The following is a 21,691-nucleotide window of genomic DNA, read 5'->3' on the forward strand; positions in this document are numbered from 1 at the left end:
TGGGTGATGTGGAAACTTCTTTGTGAGATTTGCTGAAGGGTGGATATTGCTGAAGCCTGCAGTAGAAGGGAAGATGGTTTTGGCACAGAAGAAGGTGGAGATTGATGCTTTATTAGCTCACAGTCCACACAGTCCCTTAGCTGGGGCTTGGCAAAGTTCATTCAGTGGTAGCAATACGGGTCAGCTACCAGGGAGGAAGCAGGCAATAATACATACTGTCAGATGTTTTGTATTGTGAAACCATGACCTTATTCAGCCCTCTAATTTTTTTTTTCCACGTAGAATTTCCTTCCTTGCACTTCAAAATATATGTTGAAGCATTTGCCTTCATTTATAAGAGCAGAATATAGATCAAATGTTATGGAATGTAACATCAATTGTGATACCTTTCTTTTCCTATTTATTTTTAGGCTGATCTTGGCCCTGATAAATACTTGTCTGACAAAGACTTACAGTATGCTGTGAAACTTCTTTCTTCCTGTTCTGTGAGTATTAGTTGAAGACCTTTCAATTATTCCAGCACAGAATAAGTGGTTGCAAAGGCTGATCTTGCAAAAACGCACATAGTCTAGTAGACATGGTTTATAATTTTAGAGTTGCTTTCATTTAAAGGTGTGTGAACTTTTTAATTAAGTTTCCCACACAGTAACACATTCTCAGCACAAATAATAATCCTGCTGAATTGTTGCAGGGCTTTCGGAGTTGTGGCTAATTGTATTCTTCTCTTCTGGTGCTGTACTGTGAGATCACGTGCTTTTATTTCATTTTCTCAGCACTTTCAGGCTGTTGGGATATTTTTCTAACCAGTATACTGGGAACATTCTTGGGCAGCAGAGGAATGAGTGTCATTATTTTTTCAGATCTTTGAATTTTAGACAGAAACATCATGTTAGAGGTACAGAGCCAGATTATGAAACTCTCATGTTAAGAATCCAGCAGGCATCTCTGAAAAACTGGCCTGGCTGAAAAGAATGGAATTTCAGATGGGTAAACCTCTGTGTGCTGCCCAGAAACCTGGAAGATGCCCACACTACAAGGGGCAACAAAGCTTTTAACTCCAAAACAATCTGAAGCTGATGCATTAAAATAAGATATGAATGAGAAGTCTTTTCCTGACTAGCAATTTCAGTTAGTGTATGTGTTGCACGTGTTATGTATTTCAACATGTACTTCTCATTTGGTTTCACAGTGTTGCTGGAAGTCGTTACAATGATTTCTAAAGACATGGAACTATTACAACAATTGTTACTGCTGGGTTTTCTTGTCTGCCATAATTGTATAAACCCTGAATAAATTTATTAGCTTAGCATGGCTTAAACCTGCAGTAAAGCTGCTCACACATTGAGGGTTAATTGAGATGGATTCTTTATTTATCTAAACCACCAGTCTTTTTTTTTTTTTTTAATAAAAACATAATGGATTTTTCTTGATTCTGTGTGAATGTTTAACAGTGTTCTTGTGGAGTTTGCATTTACTTTAAGAGTGAATAACCAGAGCAAATGTCACTGGCAGAATCCATTTTATTGCTTACAGCACGATTCAGACAGATCTTATCTTTCTTGTGAATCAAGAAGAAATGAATTACAGGATCTGTCACCTGAAACTTACCTGCAGTTTCTTCTTTTGGTAGCATCCCTATATTTACAGAGTCACTTTTGCCACCGCCAGTGAATCTTCAGCACTGGTTATTAGACCATTCAATGAAAAAGGGACGCTAAAGGACCTTATTTATAAGGTAATGTCTTCTCTTTTCCCCTACCTCAAATGGTTGAATATTTATTGGAACGTCCATAGTGTGTCTTTTCTGAAGCTGTTACCCTCTATTGCTAGGCGAACTAAGACAATTCCTGGCTTTTCTGAGCCTGATGCTTCATGTGTGTCATTCTTTTAAAGGCCAGACCGAAAGATCCCTTCCTGAAGAAGTATTGCAATCCTAAGAAAATTCAAGGTCTCGAACTTCAACAGATAAAGACATATGGAAGACAGATACTAGAGGTATTTTTTTCTTTCTTTCTTTATCATACTTTATTTATATGAAGGTTTTTGTGGTGGCTTTTTTTTTTTTTTTAATTTAGTAGTGTTTGTTTGCTTGTTTTTATGTTTTGCTGTTTTTTTTTGTGGTTTTTTTTTTTTTTTTTAGCACAACAATGTTACTAGAACAAATAGACAAACTTTTTGTGCAGGCAAGATTCCTTTGGCAGCAGACTTCAAAGTTAAATGTAAATTGAGCTGAACTGCTAGGAGCTGAATTTAGATACGTATGAGGCCTGTTCTGACTGATGGGGAAAAAAAGGAAAGAAAAAATAACAAGGCAGCTATTATATGTGCAGCTGAGGTGGGAGAGAGGTGCTAATGTTTCAGAAAATTAGTTTAGCTGACTTCTTTGCATCCCTTTGTCCTTGCAGAAGTTTTTTCCTATTGGGGTGAAAGGGAGAGAAGTAATTCATAGCCTATGAAAAATGGGCCACTGAGTCATTGCCACTGAATGTGTGGGCTTTTAAACTATGGTATTTGGTAAAACTGTGACTTTTAGTTTCCAGGTCTCTTTGGGAAGTATCTTTGAGCTCTGAGCATAGCATCAACTGTGTGCTCTCTGAGAAGTGTTACCAGTGAAATAGGAATGGATAGTCAGCCAAAGGTGGAGTAGATAGAAGATCAAGTTTAGCAGGAGTTCCAAACCAGAGGCCTCACTTGTTATGTGTCTGCTTTTGTATTGGAGCATCTGAGATCTTGAGACCATCAGGACATCTTGTGACCGTGCTTCTATCTTGGATTTTTTTCAGGTATTGAAATTCTTGCATGAGAAGGGATTTCCGTATGGCCATCTTCACTCTGGCAATGTAGTGCTGGATGGGGACACGTGCAAGTTACTGGATCTGGAAAATTCCTTGTTGGGACTTCCATCCTTTTATCGATCGTACTTTTCACAGTTTCGAAAAATTAATGTAAGTTTCAGAAAATTAATTTACCTTACTCTTACAGTCCCTTTATCCCCACTCTGAGATTGTGGAGAACTTGTAGACTCCTAGCTATTAAAAACTACTTTTTGCTTATTTGAAGGGTGCCTATTCATTTTGGGCTTATGCAGCAAAATATGATCTTCCTACAAAACTGTTTAACAAAATTTGCCCTGTTGGAGCCATACAGTCTTCTAGCCAGCATCTTGGCTTGGCTCTTAAATGCTCATTGCAATAAATTAAGTAGAGCATCACAAGACAGCTGCTTGCTGACCTTGCTAAACAAGTTCTGCTGTGTTATCAAAGGAATGATCAAAAGTTCACGGTTAGTTGCTGGTGCCATCAAAGCTCTAAGCCTCCTCCAGTACAAGAAACCACTTCTGTCTAAACATGATTCAAAAATCTCTGAATTATGCTGTCTGGGAACTTACCTTGTGCAGCTATTTACCTTCTCTAGGAAAATGTGCTCAGCTCTGATTTGCATCAATATACAGTTCTCCAAACTGCTGTCTGTGAGAAAAAGTTTTCTCCTTACACATTTTTGTAGAACTCCACAATGCTATCATGCTTGCATCATCTCTAACTGAAATACAGCAATAACTTCTTTGCTTGGGGTATGGAGATTTCATTTGAGTTTCAAATTGTGCAGGGTTAGACTGTGGTTAGAAACTGAATGGTTCCTCTTTTCAACATTCAAATGCAAGACCACTCTTTTTGCTCATTTGTTAATACATGTTTTAAAAGAAGTTGTGGATAAACTAAACAGTTCTAGCAAGTTGTGTTTTTACTTTTTTTGCTTTTCTTCCTCTACAGACTTTAGAAGGCGTTGATGTACATTGCTTTGGGCACTTACTGTATGAAATGACATACGGAAGACCCCCAGATACAATTCCAGTAGACAGCTTCCCTCCTGCACCATCAATGTCCGTTGGTTAGTATACGATCGAGACCGTGGCAGCCTCAGCTTCCTGGCAACTCTCACCTTGTGCTTAAGCAGAAGTGCTCTGAAATAGCAACCTAAAACCTTCTCAGCCTGTGCCTGGAAATCGTTATTTAGTAATTTTTAAAAATAGAAAATGTTCTTCCTCAAATATGTAGCATATAAATATAGACATATTTTTAACTGAATGATAAAACAGTGTGTAGTAATTAGATGTCTGGATCCCTTGGCCTCATGTCTAACATTCTTGAAAAGTTTTTACATGTAACAATAACATTATAATAAAAACCACATGTCATAAAGGTTCATCACCACTTAGTTGATGGAATACTTAGAGGAGCATAATATGAAGTGTCAGACTTTCATTCTAAATTGTTTGCTGTCCTGCAGCGCAGAAATGTGTCCATTCTTATTCTTTCTTTGATAGTGTCTGTGTTGGAATCCATTCTGACTTGTGAAGCCATGAAGAATGGCATGCCAACTGTTTCACGGCTCTTACAGATGCCGTAAGTTTTAATGTGTTTGTTTTATGCTCATGATAACTGTATAACGGGGGAGAATCTTTTTGCTTGTTCTTCATCGGAAAGATTTGTTCCTCGTTCTGAGGGCTGTGTAGTGTATCCCAAAAGGTGATTTAAAATTGACAGATTTCATAGAAGCCATCACTTAGGAATATGATAGGTACTCACTTAGGATTTCTTTGTCTCTCCGTGTGCTGGAGCGTGGCGCTGTGGTTTCAATTATTCGGCTATTAAAGCAGTGCAGGCATGGTTAAGATTATTATTGGATCATTTAAATCATTTAGAATAAGGAATCTTTTTGCATGTCCCTTCCAGACCTAGTTCTTCAGGTTTGGCTGTCCATTTATTTACGACATACGGAAAAATAGATTTCTTGCTCTGCTCAGTGGTGACTTTTAAACTGAGTCAGAATGTTGTGCAGAAGTTCTGTCAGGTTTCTTCCAAGGCTGGCTTACTGAAGCACAGATAGAAGAAAATTTCTTACATACTGTCCTCCTACTGACGCAGCATAGGAGTAAAGGCAGGAATGGAGAAATATTAGGATGTAGAAAGAAAGCAACATCTGTGCATGGCTGAGCTGGAAATCATACTGTCTGCAGTGCCACCTTTCCTGCAACTAAGAGAAGTATTGCCTGAGAAGTTGCTGACTGTCACCATGCTGTGACATGTCATCAGCAAGCTGAGAATAGAATCACAGTTCCTGATGGGCTTGCTTTTTCTTACTATGAGATGCTAGAATCATGACCTCATAAATGACAAGATTACCCATACTCAAATCTGGGTCTGATCTTGCAGCGTACAAATTGCTGTGCCTTCACAGCAAGCCGAGAGTCGTCCCCTGGTTGGGATGAGTGCCTGCAGTTGCGTCTCAGCCTCCTGTTCCTTCTACTCCATCCTTCCTCTACCCTTGAAGGAAGAAGGAGATAGAGAATAGAATGTAAGGAGTGGAGAAATTCTGTCAGAAAGCTGAACACAGGAAGAGATAGGTGTTAAAGGATGCTGAACAAACAGTCCGTGCCCAGCCGTATCTGATACGTAGGATATTGTATGACTTTTCCTTCATACTCATACTCTTCACAGAAATGTTCATCATGTTGTGCAATGCAAAGAATGCAATTTAAATATTTATTAAGCTGTTCTATATAAAATATGAGCTTACTTGACTTTGCAAGGATATGTAATCAGAAAGGGTCAGAAAATTGCTCTGTGTACAAGGGTGAGCCTTTTTTTTTTCTGTTACTTTAATTTGATTTATTTCAGAATTATTCTTGGACTACTGATCTTATAAACTTGGTTCTAGGTTTGAATTTGTTCTGTCTAGTATGGACCTGTGATAATTTTCTGTCGTGAACAGTAACAGGAATCTGTGACTTACTTAACTTGGAGCTGGACTCATGATCTTTTTCTAGGACAGTTTTCTAGCACATTCTCCAGAACAAAGTACCTGGATATGGACTAATTTATTTTCAAACTAACATTGCCCTCTAGTGTCTTTGTTTTGGATGGAAAATTATTAATCACTTATGCTCTTGCTGATGCCATAGAGGGGAGAGTAAAACTGTCAGTATAGCTGCATAGTCCCTGGCAATCTTTGGTCATTAAAGAGTGTGTGGCTTTAAGGAAAAGGCATTTGTTTGGGGGATGTCCTTCTCTACCTTTGATAATTACAGGCATTCTTTCAGTTTTCAAAATACTGCCTCGAGTCTTGCTAGCTCTGCTGTCAGTAGTGGCTACGTTCTGAGGGGTAAGTGCTACTTACTTCAATGCAGGGCTTTGGAAATAAAAAGCAGTGCATAAAAACAGACAGTGAGATGGGGATGAGAACAGAGAAGGGAAAGAAGAGAGACTTAGGTGAACAGTATCAGCAGTGTTCTCTCTGTGCTTCTGCCTGTCTCACAGAAATAATATTCCTTTTTTTTTTTTCTTTTTTTTCCATCCACTTGCAGATTATTCAGTGACGTCCTGCTAACAAACTCTGAGAAACCACAGTTTAAGGTAGGGTTGAGTGTTGATTTGCTGATGTTTGTGGAAGTGTCAGGTTGTGGGTGGTTAGGCATTAATTGATAAACAGTAGAGTACAGCTGGCTTTACTTGACTTTTCAGTGAGTCACCTCAGTATTTCCATTCCTTTGCTGAATAATACCCAAGAGCATTATATATCAACCCTTAGAATTGGGGCACAGTGTGACCCATGGGTGATTCAGGTGTAGTTGCTGGAGCCAACCTGCATGACTGATCATGGTGCTCTACGTTAGGAACACAGGTAAGCTGCCTACCTTGCAGTGAAAGGAAGCAAATCACTGAGGCTGGGAGCTGATCTTGCTTGGTGAGATCATTGTCACAGTAGCCAGCTTCGGAGTTGGGACTTCTAGGGAGCCATCCTGCTTCCACTGGGGGGAGCTGCCCCAGGGCAATTCAAGTAGAAATGTGCTGAGTGTCTTGTGATTGTTGGGCTTATGGCACTTTGGGGATGTGAACAGAATACTGAAGTAGTTAGCTGTCCTTGGTGTTAGAGCATCCCTGCCATTATTCACTGCTTCTTTGTCTGAGCTGTTGGATTGGTTGCTAGGTTTGGAATGGAAAACTGGCATCCAGAGTCCTTTTTCTCCTCCACTACGGGAATAGTGTTAGAAGTTGGATCTTTAAATGTGCAGCATAGTCAGATGAATGGTGAGTTTTGAACAGTGAAGTTGTTTTTCCCTTTATCACGTTCTGTTATTTGACTTTTTTTCCTCCATTCTTTATTAGATTCCTACGAAGCTAAAAGAAGCACTGAAAACGTCCAAGGAATGCATAGAAAAAAGATTAACAGAAGAACAGAAATTGGTAACTTCTGCATTTCTTTACTGTCTTTCCTAGAGACATTCAGTTTCCTCTTATCTCTTCTAAATATGGAAAGTGAGCTCTTACTTCAGACTAACAAAGGTTTTCATCAACAGATGTGCTTTCTCAAAAATGTGGTATTGAGCAGCTGTAGAACAGCTGTTGAAGGCATGGAATTACACTCATATTGTGTAGAGTGGTGCAGCTTCACAGGGACTCTTAAAGGATTATCTTAATTGTTCTGTGAGGCTCTGTACTCTAGCAGCAACCATAAAGTTAAAAGTTAAAAATGAAAAAAGAAAATTGCACGTGCAAAGCGACTACAGTTTTTTTTTCTTGAACCCCAAACATATGCTATGTTGAGAACACTTGGGATCTTAACATGGCTTTGTTCTTTTTCTTTTTCCTTTTTTTCCCCTTAATTTTGAAGATTCACCAGCACAGAAGACTGACAAGAGCTCAGTCTCATCACGGCTCTGAAGAAGAAAAAAAGAAAAGGAAGATCTTAGCAAGAAAGGTAAACATCTTTACATGGATTTCTCACACAGAAAATTATTCAGTATGTAGCATGGACATCCACGGGTGTGCTGCAGTATTCAGTCCTGTGATGTTCTTCCTGATCTGTAGCTAAGTGGTAACACTTATTAAATGACTGCTGACTGTTTAACCTGTTTAAAGTTACTTAATGAAAATGGGCTTAACTAACAGCTGCTGCCCAGTGAAGGTCTGAGAGCTGTTTTTTGGTTTTTTTTAGTTGTCTGCAGCACTCTTTCTGTTTCTCATCCTTTTTTTTTTTTTTTTTTTTGTTCTGCATCAGTTTTCTACATTTCCCTTGCAGTCAGAGCATACTGAAGTTGCCCTGTTTGCCTGGGTCATTTGAGCACAGGGCTGCCTTGCTGCTGTTGTCTTTGCAGCAGCACGTGTTGGTTGGGGAAGAGAGATGCTGGGCATTGATAAACCTTGTGTGATGTATCAGATGGCTTTTAAAAGTTCTCTGAGTCAACTTGATTTTCATCATGAAAGTGGTTATTCATTCCCACCTTCTGTTTCTTCTTTGTTTGAAGAAGTCAAAACGCTCTGCCTATGAAAGTGCGGAAGAACACTCAGCAAAATACAGCAACTCAAATAACTCAGGTAACTACAGAGAGAAGAGCTTGCTTCTACACAGCTGTGTCAATGTTTTCATTGTCACTATAATTCTGTGGCTTAAAAGGTCCAGGATCACCATCAGTTTGCACCATAATATTGAACTAACAGATGCTGATAGTACTGTCTCTGGCGTTTGGTAATAGATAGATTGAGGGCTTAGAGATACCACTAGAGCTAAATTTTCAGCTGATACAAAGTAATGTGTCCTCTCTTCTGTGTTCTATTCCTCAAAAAGAGGGGAAAAAAAAAAAAAAAGAAAAAAAGATTGAAATAATAACGAAAAAACCCACTCTATTCAATCCATTTGACAATTGACAGGAGTAGCATTGATTATTTGGATCTTTCACTAATGAAGACCTCAGAGAGAAACTCTGTGGTGATTTCTTTAGTAAGGTATTAAGACGAATGAGTTATCGTTTGAATTGCTTCTTCATTGTCAGTTTCTGAAACAACACAGTATTTGACAGGTCTTCATGTAGTTAAAAGGGATGGCCTGTACTACTGAACAATTCAGTGTAGTGTTCTTGTGTGGCTAAAATGTGCCCCAAATCAGCCTACTGTGGAATAGTTAGGTGTCAGAGTAACTTGTGGGTACAGGAACTGACTAAAAATCATCTCTTAGAAGGAGGAATGAGGTGCCATCCATGCAGTGGCACAACTCTTAAGGAAAACAGAATTTGGACGCTGAAATCCAACAGCCTAAGCAACAGAAAAGAAGTGTTTCCCATTGAGGAGTACTGTTGACTGTGCTGCTTATGTGTTTGGACCTCCTCTGATAATATGTACTGTAAAGCTTTTCTGTTTGGATTGGGTGTGAGTGACACTGTTTGTATGAACGGGAATCTTTCCCAAGTTTTCGTTGGGAGCAGAATTGAGCCTTCAGTCAATAAAGTTGGCCTGTTTTCAACAATCTGTCCTGTCTGACTGTGCTGAGTTTTGCATCACAGCTTTAGTTACTAGACTGTTGTTTTATTTAGCAGGCTCTGGGGCGAGTTCCCCATTAACATCTCCATCATCCCCCACTCCGCCCTCTACAGCAGGTAAGCTCAAGAGTCATTGTAATGTTTGTTTTTAATTTGTGGTGTCCTTTTTGTTTTACCCTCTGTGTTTAACCACAGAAACTGTGTTGTTCCCAAAGATGATTAAGGGATGATGGTCTTAAATGATGGAACACAGAGATTACGTTTAGCTTGTATCAGGTCGAGTGTGGACATTTGTCCTCTTTTGAGGGCTATAGAGAACCTCTGAATTCAGTTCCTTTTTTAATATTATCTTTTCTGAGGTGCCTGGTATGATTTACCTGTAGAGTTTAAGTGTTTACTTCAGTCTCTGATTTTACTCCAGTCCTACTGAGACTGCTGTTTTCCAGACATTTTCTGAGCTTCATGTTGCAGTATACGTTTGTTCTAATGTTAATGGCCTGTGGGCCATGAAATAATGTTTGTCAGTCCCTTGGTTCTGTGTATTGTCTATTTACACCTGTACTGCTGTGACCTGATTTTGGAAGTTTTGGGGTATGACAAATTGAGTGCCTTAGGCCTCATAAATCTCCCCTATTCTGCTATCGCCTGTTAGTGATACGAGTAGAGCTGCTTGTGCAGAGAAACAAGTCAGAAACTGGTTTGTGTTAAAAATAATTTCTCGTTTTGACCAGATCCCACTTCCAATTTGCTAGGTAGCTATGCAAACAGTTTTGCTAATGTTTGGAACAAGTGGTGGGATGTGGTAGAGAAATCTGCTTGAGTGGGCATTGCCAGAAACAGAAATACTTGTGAAAGTTGGATTACAAATATGAGTATTGAGCTGTGGTGGACACGCTCCAGTCTGAAAGGCTAGAAGAAATGCACTAGCAAACATTACCAGCAGAAGATCTGAATGGAATATATACCAAGAAAGGAGGCTGTCTGTGGCATTGCTGTTATGGTGACTTGTATCATGATTCCTACCCGCAGGAGCTTTCTATACCAAAGTGATGAAATCAAATCTGTGTTTGTTGTGGGTGGTCATTTGTAAGATGCTACAGTCTTGTGATATAATTTAAATCTTTTATGCTGAAATTCAAATTAGTCGTTTCTCCTTCGAGTAGAGAGGACACTGAAGTACGTGTTCTATGAACTTACTTCTTCCAGTTACTCTAAACAAGATAATTACTGCTGTTGTGTTGCACAATGACAGCTCTGTTTTCTGTAGATGAGATGGCTCATCTTTCAGATTCTGTATGCTTTAAAAAGAAAGTAGCTGAACAATGCAAAAGAAAATCCCCATGCCTTCAAAGTAGATGGATATTTAAAACTTTTTTTTCTTTCTGGAATAGAACGGTTTTTAACTGGTGTTTCAACTTTAATGTGTATTGGAACTAGATTGAAAGCTCAGGCTCAGGTTAATTCATGGATTTGGCTCAGCTGGCTTAAAATGGCTGAAGTTTTGGCTCAGAAATTTGGCTCTGAGTTCAAACCACACAGTCACAGTGTGTCAGTCATCCTGCAGGCACTGTGCTTGTGGAGACATAGCAGTCTGCCCTGTGTGTGACGTGATGCACATTGCCCTGTGTGCAACCACATCAGGAAGTGCTTTAGTGGGTTGATGGTGTTGGTGCTTTCATTTGGGCATAAAGGCAAGTGTCACCATTTCAGGAATGCTTTTATAAGTAGAATTAATGGATGAAACTTCAGATATTAGCTCTAAGAGAAAGCGAGAGACATCATCAGTGATGTTGTATTCTGTACAGGTGTGCTGTTGATGACTTGGTGAAAGACTCACTGGCCCCATGGTTAAGACATTATTTGTGACAGCTGATGCAGCTCTAGCTTCTGTTTTGTCCTGTTTCATTGTATTCATTAAGGATATTTACCTCTAGACCAAAATTGCTTGTGGGCATCATGGTGAGATGACCTTCAAAGCAGGAATGAGGCTTTCAGTTTGTCCTTCTGGTTTGTGTTAGTATCATGGCAAGTCAAAGAGTCTTGCTGATACGATGCCATGCCAAAATGAAGGCTGATATGGAGAAGGATGTCCTACAGAAGCTCTTGGCCTATTCCATCTCAGTCAGTGTAGTGTGTGGGTATGTGCAGAACTAGAGATTCCAACCAGAGGTAAACAGGCTTTAGGCTGTCATACCCTGGGGAAGAATCACAGACTCTTGTGGGTGTTTCTCATTGCCAGGAGTGCTTGTTTGTGACCAGCTGTGTTGCAGATACTTGGCTGAATGCCATCTTTGAAATACGTTGCTTAGATCATGACAAATGACTCTAACACAACTTCTGTCTTTCTGACATTCTCTTCTGATTGGTTTTTATGTTTTCAGTTTTCCCCATCTACTTGCACACTTCTGTCCACTTTGCTTCACTGAGAATCTGTTGTTTTCCTTTGTGGCTAGGACCAGAAGGGATGCAGAACCATGCTGTGGGTTATTTAAAACTTCACTACATCTCTAAATGCAGTAAGCCCGTAACATACCAGTGAGCTCTCCTGTTAGAAAAGTTTGGAGGGTGCCATTTAGCCAGCTCCTTTCTGAGCAGTATTGCTGTCCTGCACTTCCCAGAGAGAATAAGCTGAAGGAGTTGTACTTAACTTTAGTGTCCTTTTCTGTGCCAGTTGTTCTGACTACTTCACTACAGCATGTTTCATAGAGAGCCATGTGGAGCATCTTTAGAGCTCTTCACCTGTCTGTAAGACAATGCACAGTGCTTTAGCAGGTGCTGCCCTTGGTTGTTTCTGATTGATCCGTGTAGCTGAAGTGTAAATGCGGGTGTTAACGTGACAGGAGATGTGCCGTGATGAATGGATTTCATCTGCAGTGTCTACTCTTCCTGCGGATTTCTTGCTAACTGTCTCTCAATGCACTGTAATCCTGTGAAGCCTGAATTACAGCATGTGAAATTGATAATATGAATGTTTTATTTGTTGATTGGGTATAATAATGCTTACAGTGTGGAAAGTTGAGTTCGTTATTCACAATCCAAGTGTTGTATATGCAATAGGAAAAAAAAAAATCAACTGCTATTCCCATGTATTTTTCAGTGCATAAGAATGTGTTGGTTTTTTTGGTCCTAACTTTTCAGCTAACGCTCTCTGTTTTTCTTACTTTGACACGAGATCCGGATGATTAACTTGTGTCCTCTCTCTTTCTCTGCTGTCTTCAATAGAGCATGCATCATTTTGAACGTGAATTTTCGGAAAAGTAAGCTAATGCTGATTTATCTCTTTAAAGATGCTCTGTTTCTGTATGGGAAAGTTTAATGCGAATCTTAAACTTGCTTAGTATTGGGAGGGAATGGAAGAAAAAGATCTGAGCATTCTTATGGATTATTTTAATGAAATACAGCATCTTTAAAAACTTACCACTAAAATGATTTTCTTTGTTTGCATCCCATTCTCAGCAAAGTTTTTAATGCTGTTTGCACAATTACTGTCACTTTAAATTCATAATTAAGTTTTTGTTTCAATTCAGGCATCAAGTTTACAGCATCTGATTTACTTCCTATTCCTTTTAACACACTCTCTTAACAAAAATGTCCCTGTAAAAAAAAACCCTTGGTAAGTTCTTGTTTGAGTGTTTTATTCCTGTAATTGTGTGAATGAGTGAATGTGTTTGCAGTCAGCTGCTTCCAACGTATGTATTGGAAAAGTTGTGTGATAATTGAGCACTTGCCTGAAGTATTTTCTGGGTAAATGTGGGAAAGTATTTCACTGTTGGGTTGATCAGTTTAACCTGCAGATGGAGCTGCATATGAGTCCTCTGCAGTAAACTAAGATTTCTTTTGCACCACTCACGTCAAGAAGGGACAGCTTAGTTTTGGTTGACTGATAGGTTGACTGAAATGAATGGATTTGACAGATTTTCAGAATCGTGCTCTTAATTTACATGTTCAATATGTAATGCTCATAGCTAGTCAGATACCATCTTAAGTCCTGTATTTATATTTTAAGGCAGAAGTCAGGTGTAAGATCTCCTAAGAGTTTCTTTCAACTGTATGATGTTGGCATCACAATTTAGAAATACTTGGTACTGAGGAACTTAACAGATTTCCAGGCAGAAAGGCAGCCTCTCCCCCACCTCCCTGTCCTTTATGCCCCCATCATAAAATGACCAGACCAAAATTTAAAGATAACCACATGGATTCTTGGCCTAATAATAGCAATCCAAGCACTTACGTAGTGGCATTTTTGCCTCCGTTTCTGTCAAATAAGTACCTTCTTTTGCCAAATTATTACTGCTACATTTCTATTCCATATGGAGTCCTGGCCACTGTCTTTATGGTCTCTCCTTATTGTAACTTGTACAACTATGTGCATAACCTCTTCAGTTTCACCTTGCTGTTCCAATCTTGTCTTCGTTCTCTGAAATTCTTGCATCTCTTTCAAGCCATCTCAGTTGTGTTGAGCTGGCCTTGGCTGTTTTACAGCAGTTCATCTGATCCCAAATCCAACGCGAGCGTTGCTTCGCCACTCCTGCCCTGACCTCTTAACTCATCAGAGTGGTTAACTGTTCTTGGTTTTGTTCTTCTGTGCCAGAGTGTCTGTTTTGCTTTGCTGTGCTTTACTGGCAGTCCATACACACGGCACAAACAGGACTCTTAACTTAGAGGATGGTTTTCAATATTTGTAATTACAGACTCACATCTTTGGCTAGTGCAAAAACACGGGTTTGGGTAAGTTAGATGACCCCAAGGCATCAATATGTGATGTGTTATTTCAGTTTATACTAACATTGTGTAATGTTTTGAGTACTTAAGAGAGCAGCTGATCCACGTGCCCCAGACGTGTTTTTTCAGTTATTCTCTGACATTTCCAATAGAGCTTGAACATTACTCTATAGGACTTGAATAGTTCTGAAAGGGATGAGAGTGAAGACAGGAGCTGTTTTTCTGTGTTTTCTTATCACAGAAAAAGGTTTTCATGACAGTGAGAATTTTAACACTTCTTGAATCCATGTCCATAGTTTCCTTTAACTGCTTAGTATTTGCTTAATTCATAGCAAGCAGTTCTACCTCATTTGTCATAGTGTGTTGGCTGGCCCTGTGTTGTTTTGCTCTTTTGTCCAAAAGCATCCCAGTCCTTGCCACTTATTGGTGTGTTCCTCATATAGGTTAGAGCTACCAAACAAGTATTGAACTACAGATGCCACTTGTCTCCCTAGCCATACTTGACATTAACTCATGGTCTAGACAATGGAATTAAAATTCACTGTTGAATAACAATATCTTAACCACTAAGCCCCCCATTTTCAGAATATGAAGCTGAAGACAGGCCCATCATTCACATGCAACTGAGGGTGTGCTGCAAATGCACCTTCACGTGGATGTCTTGTGGAACAGCATGGGGTCACCTCTGGCCTTTGCTCTTACTCCTGCCATGTATCTTTGATCCTGAGTGTAGAAATGATGATGTAATGTGCAACAGCTGAGAAGCACTGGAGCACATTGTGTGGAAATGTAGCTTGAGTCAAATAAGGCCACCTGCCTGGACCTGAGCTTCCAGAACCTGTGCTGGGTTAGCTGCCTGCATGCACAGCTGGTTTCTGGCTTTCCAGCCCTCTCTGCAAGTTGTCAGGGCATGGAGCTTAAAGCATGATGAGACAACATGACTAGGGTAAAAAGCAATGGCCAGAGTGCAAGGTAGGAGCACAGAAAGCAAGCAAGTGGTGTGAGTAGTGAGTTGTGATTCCTTCAGCCTGTGAAACAAGCATTTGCTTGTTTCTCTATGGCTGAAGAAAGTCTGACAGTACTGTGGACACGTAAAACATTTCCAGAAAAACTCTATCTGCAGTTAGTTGCCTAAAACTAATGTATAATTTGATCAATCACCACAACTGCTACAGCAGAGTGGTCCTTTGTAAAACCTGTAATGTTCGTCATGTAAATATGAACAGAGGGTAAGATTTGCTTCCCGGTCAGTATCGCATTTGAGTCACGTTTTGCATCCCTGAGAACTGATGACTTTTAGGCTTCTTCTCAGAGGTGTCTCAGATGACGTGACTCACCTGCAGATAGAGGTTTGATCACATCAGCATTTTTTCATCCTGTTCTGTTGTTCACATTCCACTTGTTTTCAAGGAGTGAAGCTCCTAGTGCAGAACTGACACGGTCCGGCTACGTGGCTGCAGTGCTCTGAGCAGGACCTCTGTGGCATAACCAAACATCATCTTCTCTCCTCACTCAACAGGAGCATCGTCGATACCCCCAGCACCACCACCGCCACCCCTGCCACCAGCAGCTCCTCCTCCAAATACAGAGGTGCCAACACAGCCAAGCTCACAGCCTGCTGTCAGTGCGAGCCGAGGGGCCTTACTCAGCTCCATTCAAAACTTTCAGAAAGGAACTCTGAAGAAAACACACACGTGTGACTACAGTGCTCCCAGGATCAGCTGAGGCTGACCATTACACCGGGATTGAATTCCCCCTCCCGCTCCTGTGCTGTCCAGGAACAAGGCCCTTCTGACCAGCAACTGATTCACCAACGCATACAGCAGCTAGTCATGCAGTAGCTCCTTTTACCTCTATTTCAGCTTTACACAAGCAGCAGCACTACCCCATCTGCACTGCGTTGCCATGCTAAGTACTCCATTCTTTATTTGGTTTCAAGAATTTTGTTTTCTAGCTGCAGTTTCGGGTACAGCAATTTCTACGTGGCTGAATAAAACTGAGAATAGGAATGGCCATGATCAAGGTGAATTAATGCATTTTTTAGTTCTATTCTTCTCACTTTTTTTTTTTTTTTGGTCAAATCACAAGAATCTACTTCTAACCTGCCCTTCTTCAACACTGGCCATCCAGCAGTAACTCATTTAACTTCCTGCACTGAATCAGCATATTTGGTTTGAGATAATCCAAAAAGAACCCAGCCAAAACCAACCAACAAAACAACCCATAAAACATACTGCACAGGTGAGGGAACTGGAGAATTAAATCTTATTCCCACCATTTTTGCTGATGGACTAAGAATAGTGTCTCAGACTTGTTTAAATGGACATCCTACCTGCAACTCTAAGGGAAAGTGTTTTTTAAATAAGGAAATAGTTGAAATGGAAGTTAATAGGGCACTGGGATATTATTCATTATTTAGTTAAATGCAAACTTCAAGTTAATTTTACAGCTTATACTTTATTGAAAGATCATTTTTTCGATTTGATTAAAACCTTAAACAAATTGCACTTTAAAGGATTATAGATAATCCATTTTTTAAAATTCAAGTACATCCGTGTTTGTAACTATGCAGAGAATGTCTGTACAGTTTCATGTAACCTGTGATATTCAGTCATTTTTATTAAAATGTTAATGGAGTTCCTCCAGCAGCGTGGTGGTGGATGTGTTCAGCTAGGATTTTGCCTGCAAGCCTGACTTCTAAGAGTCGAGTAGCACTTCTGCTTGGAAATGCCCTGGAAGGTATTCCTGACCTGTAACTGAAGTAGGACCTGAGCCCTTGTGTCTGCTTAAGAGAGGTAAGTATCTGCTCCAGAATGGTTCATTGGAAGGCACCTTTTCCTGGCTGTACAGCAAGCTGTGCTGCACTGACTTCTGTAGGCAGACTGTCTCTACCAGGGCAGTAACAGAAGCTGCTGAACAAAGAACAGATCCTCTCTGTCAGCCCCTTAGCTAAACCCTGGTATGTGGTTGCAGCAAAAGCTGGTGCAGTTGTTGCCCAGCTCTTCAAACATACACAAACAACTGCTTTTGAATAGTTTATTACCTTACCCAGGTCTGAAAAAAGTAACTTTTTTTCTTTTTTGCCTGTAAGAACATGTTTGTGCATACCATTGTTGAGTTTAAAAAACAAGCAAACAAACAAACAAGGCACAAAACCATACATAAAAACAAAACATCTGAGCAAGTTTTTTTATCACTGTACATGACAGCTGGCATAGAAAATGCACGTGACAGTTAATAAAGAATAAATAGGTATTATTTCCCACCACACACTGAAAGGATCAGGATCTTTAATCAAGCTCTTGTGCAGCTTTCCTCTATGACCAGAGCACTCTTTGAAGAAAGCACGAGCCACCTCTTAACCCATACTACAGGCTTCCAGAGCCATTTTATACAGGTATTTGTTAAACTGTTGAATTAAAAAGCAAGGCTTCACTCAGCTCTGGTTTTATCATTTGCCTTTAGTAAGCCTTGCAAACATAGGCTCCTAGAGAGCTGTGCAGCATCCTAGGACTAGATTCAGGGTGGCCCTTATTATTCACTACCGTTCTGCACTCAACCACCATCACTGTCAGTTTAGCACAGCTAGTCTGATCTTACAGGACAAGCAGAAATGGAAGACCTTTTCTTCCCTCTGAATTTAGAGCATACAGAGAGATCCTAACCCAGCTGAAGTGCAAGCTAGCTTACAGACGAGCATTACCACAGGGTTACTTAAATGCAGTGGCTTTGAGAGAAACCCCACCAGACCCCATTGCAGCCATATAAATATTCTGGGAGATCGCTGTACTTCACTGTACAAAAGTTTATGCAGCTATACAACAAAGTTTTGCATACAAGTTGCCCTATACCATTAATACTTTTTAAAGCAGGACTTTAAAACATATTTACAACTCAGATATTCAAAGTTTTCTTCACTGCAAATATTATATCCTTCACTTGAGGTATGCAGTTATCTTCTAGAATTTTTGCGTAGGGCATGGGAACATCTGCACCTGTAACACGCACAGCTGGAGCATCCAAGTAGTTGAAGGCAGATCCTGAAACAGAAAATGGTGGTCAGGTTGTTGCACAGTCTCGTTTTCTCTCAATTCGGTTTCTGAATTTTAATATGCTTACAACAACTTTGTTCCTGTCGTACCAGAGACAGCTGTTCCTGCTTGTCTAAACTATAGTGCACAGTGATAAGCAAAAAGTTACCATCTTGCTTCAGTTCCTGGGATAAGAATTATACCAGGTCATCTGGATCGACCATTTGAACATGTCTAGAACAAGACAGCTATTAAGCTCCTCAGATAGAGGACTTTAAATGTGTTGTCATCTGGCTTTATCAAGTCACGAGGATTTAGATCAACGTGCAGACTGCAGAAGTCAGTACCTTCCATGATCCTGGCGCAGATTTCAGCTCCTACTCCAAACTGTGGCCATCCTCCTTCCACAGTTACAAGATGGTTTGTCTTTGCAACACTGGCTTCCACCGTTTCAATATCCATTGGTCTGATGGTGCGCAGATTGACAACCTTAAAAAAAGGCACCGCGTGAGTTTTGCTGAGATCCAATCCTGACATCTGCTGCTGTTTGGGCACAGGGTCCTTCAGCACTACGATCTATTCTGAAGATTTAAAGTTAATGAAATTACTGCTTATCCTGACAGATCTGCAGAACGGCTTTTGGTGGCTCCTGGAAAATGCTTGATGAGTCCTGCTATATATAATTATGCTGCCACATGCTGTCGTTGTTCTGCTCATTGTACAGGTAGATCAATCTGAAAATCTTTAGTAGTTCTGACTTGATTTTGTGATGAAAAGGTCAAACACAGAAACAAGAAATGCACGTACACTGATAGTTAAGGCACTTATAAAAGCTTGTAGTTTTTAAACTGATGTTCAGGCTCTGCAGAACAAGGTGACTCTCTGCCTTTTTCCCAGACAAGAGAGAGAGAAAAGCAACAGAAACACCACACACCTCACACTCAACACCTTCTTTGGCCAGGATAGAAGCTGCTTCCAAACAGTGCCCAACAGGCCTAGAGTGTGCCACTAATGTAACATGAGTTCCTGGAACAGAAACAAGTGTTAAAAAGAAACAAACCCAGAAGAAAAAATACAGATAAAAAGGCATTTTTTTTTGGCTTTTTAGTAGGTAGCATTAGTATTATCTTGCAAATTTGAAGTTCCATACATTTGTTTGAAATGTTGAGTATTCTACACCCATGAAGAGTGGCAGCAGGACTACAAGAAGACAAAAAAACTTTTAATTCAGGGATCTAAGTAATGTTTTTAATACTCTTTGGATTATCCTTTTTACACGTTCATGTTATTCAGTGGTAAATTACAAACAGGCTGAAAAATTACAATGATCTCTTCTGCATTTTTAACAAAAATTACATACTAAGGTGAGGAGAACTTTCCTGCTCATCACCTGCACCATCCCTAGATCAAGAAAGAAACCTTTTAGAAAGTTACAGTTATAAATGAGATGCAGGGAACAAAACAATTGAGTACAATAAGATAAATATTATTTAAGTATTTAACATTTTAAATATGCTCCTGTGTCCCATGACAGCAGTATTCTGAATAGCTAAGATTCCCCAGGCAGCTCGGTTAGTAAGGATGAATACAAATACATACACCATGTTCTCAGCTTACCTTCCCTTTCTATTTTGGCCTTTCCAATTGGAACAACAAAGTCCTTTGACTGTGCCTGTTCAGACATCTCAAAGGGAACACCATACAGCAATTCATTTTCCAGCATCACAACTAGAACAAAAAGTACTTGGATTAATTTGTACTTCTGCAGGAACAGGCTGTACTTATGATTAACAGTACTGCAGCAGAATATTTGCAAAAGCAATACAAAAGATTAAAAGTCAGCTTCACTACTCAGTTATTTTAAATACAGTATTTAAAAGGTGGTCACACCTGCAGTGACCAGGTGTATGACTGCAATATAGTTTTACACAAGATTTAAAGCCCTTCATATAATTTTTCCTTTAAAAAAAACAAATCAAAACAAAGAAAGACTGGCAGAAAACAGGAGTCGAGAAGCCCATGCTGACTTACAAAACCACTGTAAAATTTGAGTCTGCATACTCATCTCTAAAAGTAGATCAAGGGAAAACTGGAAAGGTCATGGCTAAGAAATATTTCCGTAGAACTGCTGGCTTCAGATAAGTCTTACATTTTGCATGGGTGCTCGTGAGAAAGGAAGATGAAGGTTACCCTGCTTTTGATTAATGAGATTCTGAATTTTATCATCTAAGCTTCATCATCTCTAAAAAATGAGTTACATTGTACCGTATCTGCAGGAACTTCTCCTGACTCACCTTCATCCTTTATAATGCCTTTACAGTGGGTGCATAAATGCATTTCTAAAGCTTCTAGATGGGTACATGGAAGCAGGTTAGAACAGCACAAAATTAGTCTGCTGCTAGCTAGCCAAGTGACCGTAAGGGGAAAGCAGTTAAGGTGTACTGATGCCGATGCTTAAGTGTTGAATAATTTTCTATTTTTTACATGAGGTAGGGGAGGAAAAGAAACATTCAGAAATGAGAGCTAAATGCTGCTGTGATCTGACTGTGCTCACCTGGATTGTCGTCCCGGATCGATGCCTTCAGCAGCCCTTTAGCATCTTCTGAGCTCCAAGGGCTGACGACTTTCAGCCCCGGGCAGTGCCCGTACCAGGCAGCAAAGCACTGCGAGTGCTGAGCAGCAACGCCAGCCGAAGCACCGTTGGGCCCACGGAAAACAATGGGGACGCCGATGGCTCCTGCAGACATGTAGCAGGTCTTGGCGGCAGAGTTGATAACCTGGTCGATCGCTTGCATGGAGAAGTTGAACGTCATGAATTCACACACCGGCCTCAAGCCCGCCTATCAAAGTCAGATCATACGCCACGTTTTAATACAAAAGCAGCTCGTTTTGTATTTCGGTTCAGAAGGGGGAAGGGCGTACTGTACTGACCATCGCGGCACCGACGGCGATTCCCGTGAAGCCCATCTGGAAGAGGAGCAAACAGAATCAGCGCCGGAGCGCGGCCCACGAAGAGCCCCGCGGGGTGAGCGAGCCCCGCGCCGTACCTCAGAGATGGGGGTGTCGATGATCCTCTTGTCCCCGTACTTCTTCCACAGCCCCCTGGAGATCTGCGGAGCGGAGCGGCGTCAGACCCCGCAAAGCCCCGACCCCGGGCCCGGCAGCGGCCGCCCCTCACCTTATAGGCACCGTCGTACTGGGCCACCTCCTCGCCCAGCAGGAAGACGCGCTCATCCCGCTCCAGCTCCTCGTCCAGCGCCTGGTTCAGCGCGTCCCGCACCGTCACCTGCGGGACAGCGGCACAAGGCAGGGCAGAGCGGAGCGGGCGTCCCTCAGCGCTCCCGCACCGCCCCGCTCGGAAGGGATGAACCCCTCGCCCCCGATCCCCCCCTTACGGCCTCTACCTGGATGGCGGCGGGCGCGGAGAGGTGGAGGCCCCTGCGCGGCGAAAGAAGGCGGCCTCGCGGAACCAGCAGCCGCAACGCTCCCGCCGCCGCCATCTTGGCCGTGTCCTCTAGCACCGGGCGGCAGCCCGGCCCCCGCGCTTCCTCGGCCCCGCCCCGAACTCTCGCGAGAACTAGTGCCGGCAGCCGGCGCTCTTTTAACTCGTCACTTCCGGCCCCCC

General features: G+C 41.1%; 2 protein-coding genes across 9 annotated transcripts in view; one reads left to right on the forward strand and one right to left on the reverse strand.

The window, feature by feature from the left end:
* Positions 1–16,680, forward strand: part of PXK (PX domain containing serine/threonine kinase like) — a 31,793-nt gene extending 15,113 nt beyond the window's left edge. For 2 of the 8 annotated variants that reach the window (XM_052679162.1, XM_052679169.1), the window contains 12 exons: positions 411–485; positions 1,631–1,735; positions 1,894–1,995; positions 2,784–2,945; positions 3,771–3,888; positions 4,325–4,403; positions 6,365–6,413; positions 7,167–7,244; positions 7,672–7,758; positions 8,306–8,375; positions 9,368–9,430; positions 15,555–16,680. In XM_052679162.1, coding sequence (XP_052535122.1) covers positions 411–485; positions 1,631–1,735; positions 1,894–1,995; positions 2,784–2,945; positions 3,771–3,888; positions 4,325–4,403; positions 6,365–6,413; positions 7,167–7,244; positions 7,672–7,758; positions 8,306–8,375; positions 9,368–9,430; positions 15,555–15,760 — 1,194 coding nt within the window. In that variant the 3' untranslated portion in view covers positions 15,761–16,680. The other 6 variants (XM_052679165.1, XM_052679166.1, XM_052679167.1 and 3 more) reach the window with 6 other exon arrangements.
* Positions 16,681–17,057: 377 nt separating this feature from the next.
* PDHB (pyruvate dehydrogenase E1 subunit beta) lies at positions 17,058–21,612 on the reverse strand. The gene is made up of 9 exons (XM_052679172.1): positions 21,471–21,612; positions 21,245–21,352; positions 21,114–21,176; positions 20,998–21,033; positions 20,621–20,906; positions 19,684–19,794; positions 19,001–19,092; positions 18,414–18,555; positions 17,058–18,075 (listed from the first exon to the last, which is right to left on the reverse strand). Exons 1-9 carry the CDS (start codon positions 21,564–21,566, stop codon positions 17,930–17,932), a joined length of 1,080 nt encoding a protein of 359 aa, XP_052535132.1. The 5' UTR covers positions 21,567–21,612; the 3' UTR covers positions 17,058–17,929.
* Positions 21,613–21,691: the final 79 nt, after the last annotated feature.

The sequence above is a fragment of the Tympanuchus pallidicinctus genome, unplaced genomic scaffold (genome assembly GCF_026119805.1).
Source record: "Tympanuchus pallidicinctus isolate F22 unplaced genomic scaffold, pur_lepc_1.0 scaffold17, whole genome shotgun sequence".
Taxonomy (NCBI): domain Eukaryota; kingdom Metazoa; phylum Chordata; class Aves; order Galliformes; family Phasianidae; genus Tympanuchus; species Tympanuchus pallidicinctus.

Bases quoted from the DNA above. Each gene is read 5' to 3' on its own strand.
- PDHB (XM_052679172.1), bottom strand. From the start codon at position 21,566: ATGGCGGCGGCGGGAGCGTTGCGGCTGCTGGTTCCGCGAGGCCGCCTT. The intron at 21,353-21,470 runs GTAGAGGCCGTA...GCTGTCCCGCAG, and splicing joins CCGCGCCCGCCGCCATCCAG to GTGACGGTGCGGGACGCGCT. The intron at 19,795-20,620 runs GTGAGCACAGTC...TTTTTGTTCTAG, and splicing joins GATCCGGGACGACAATCCAG to TTGTGATGCTGGAAAATGAA.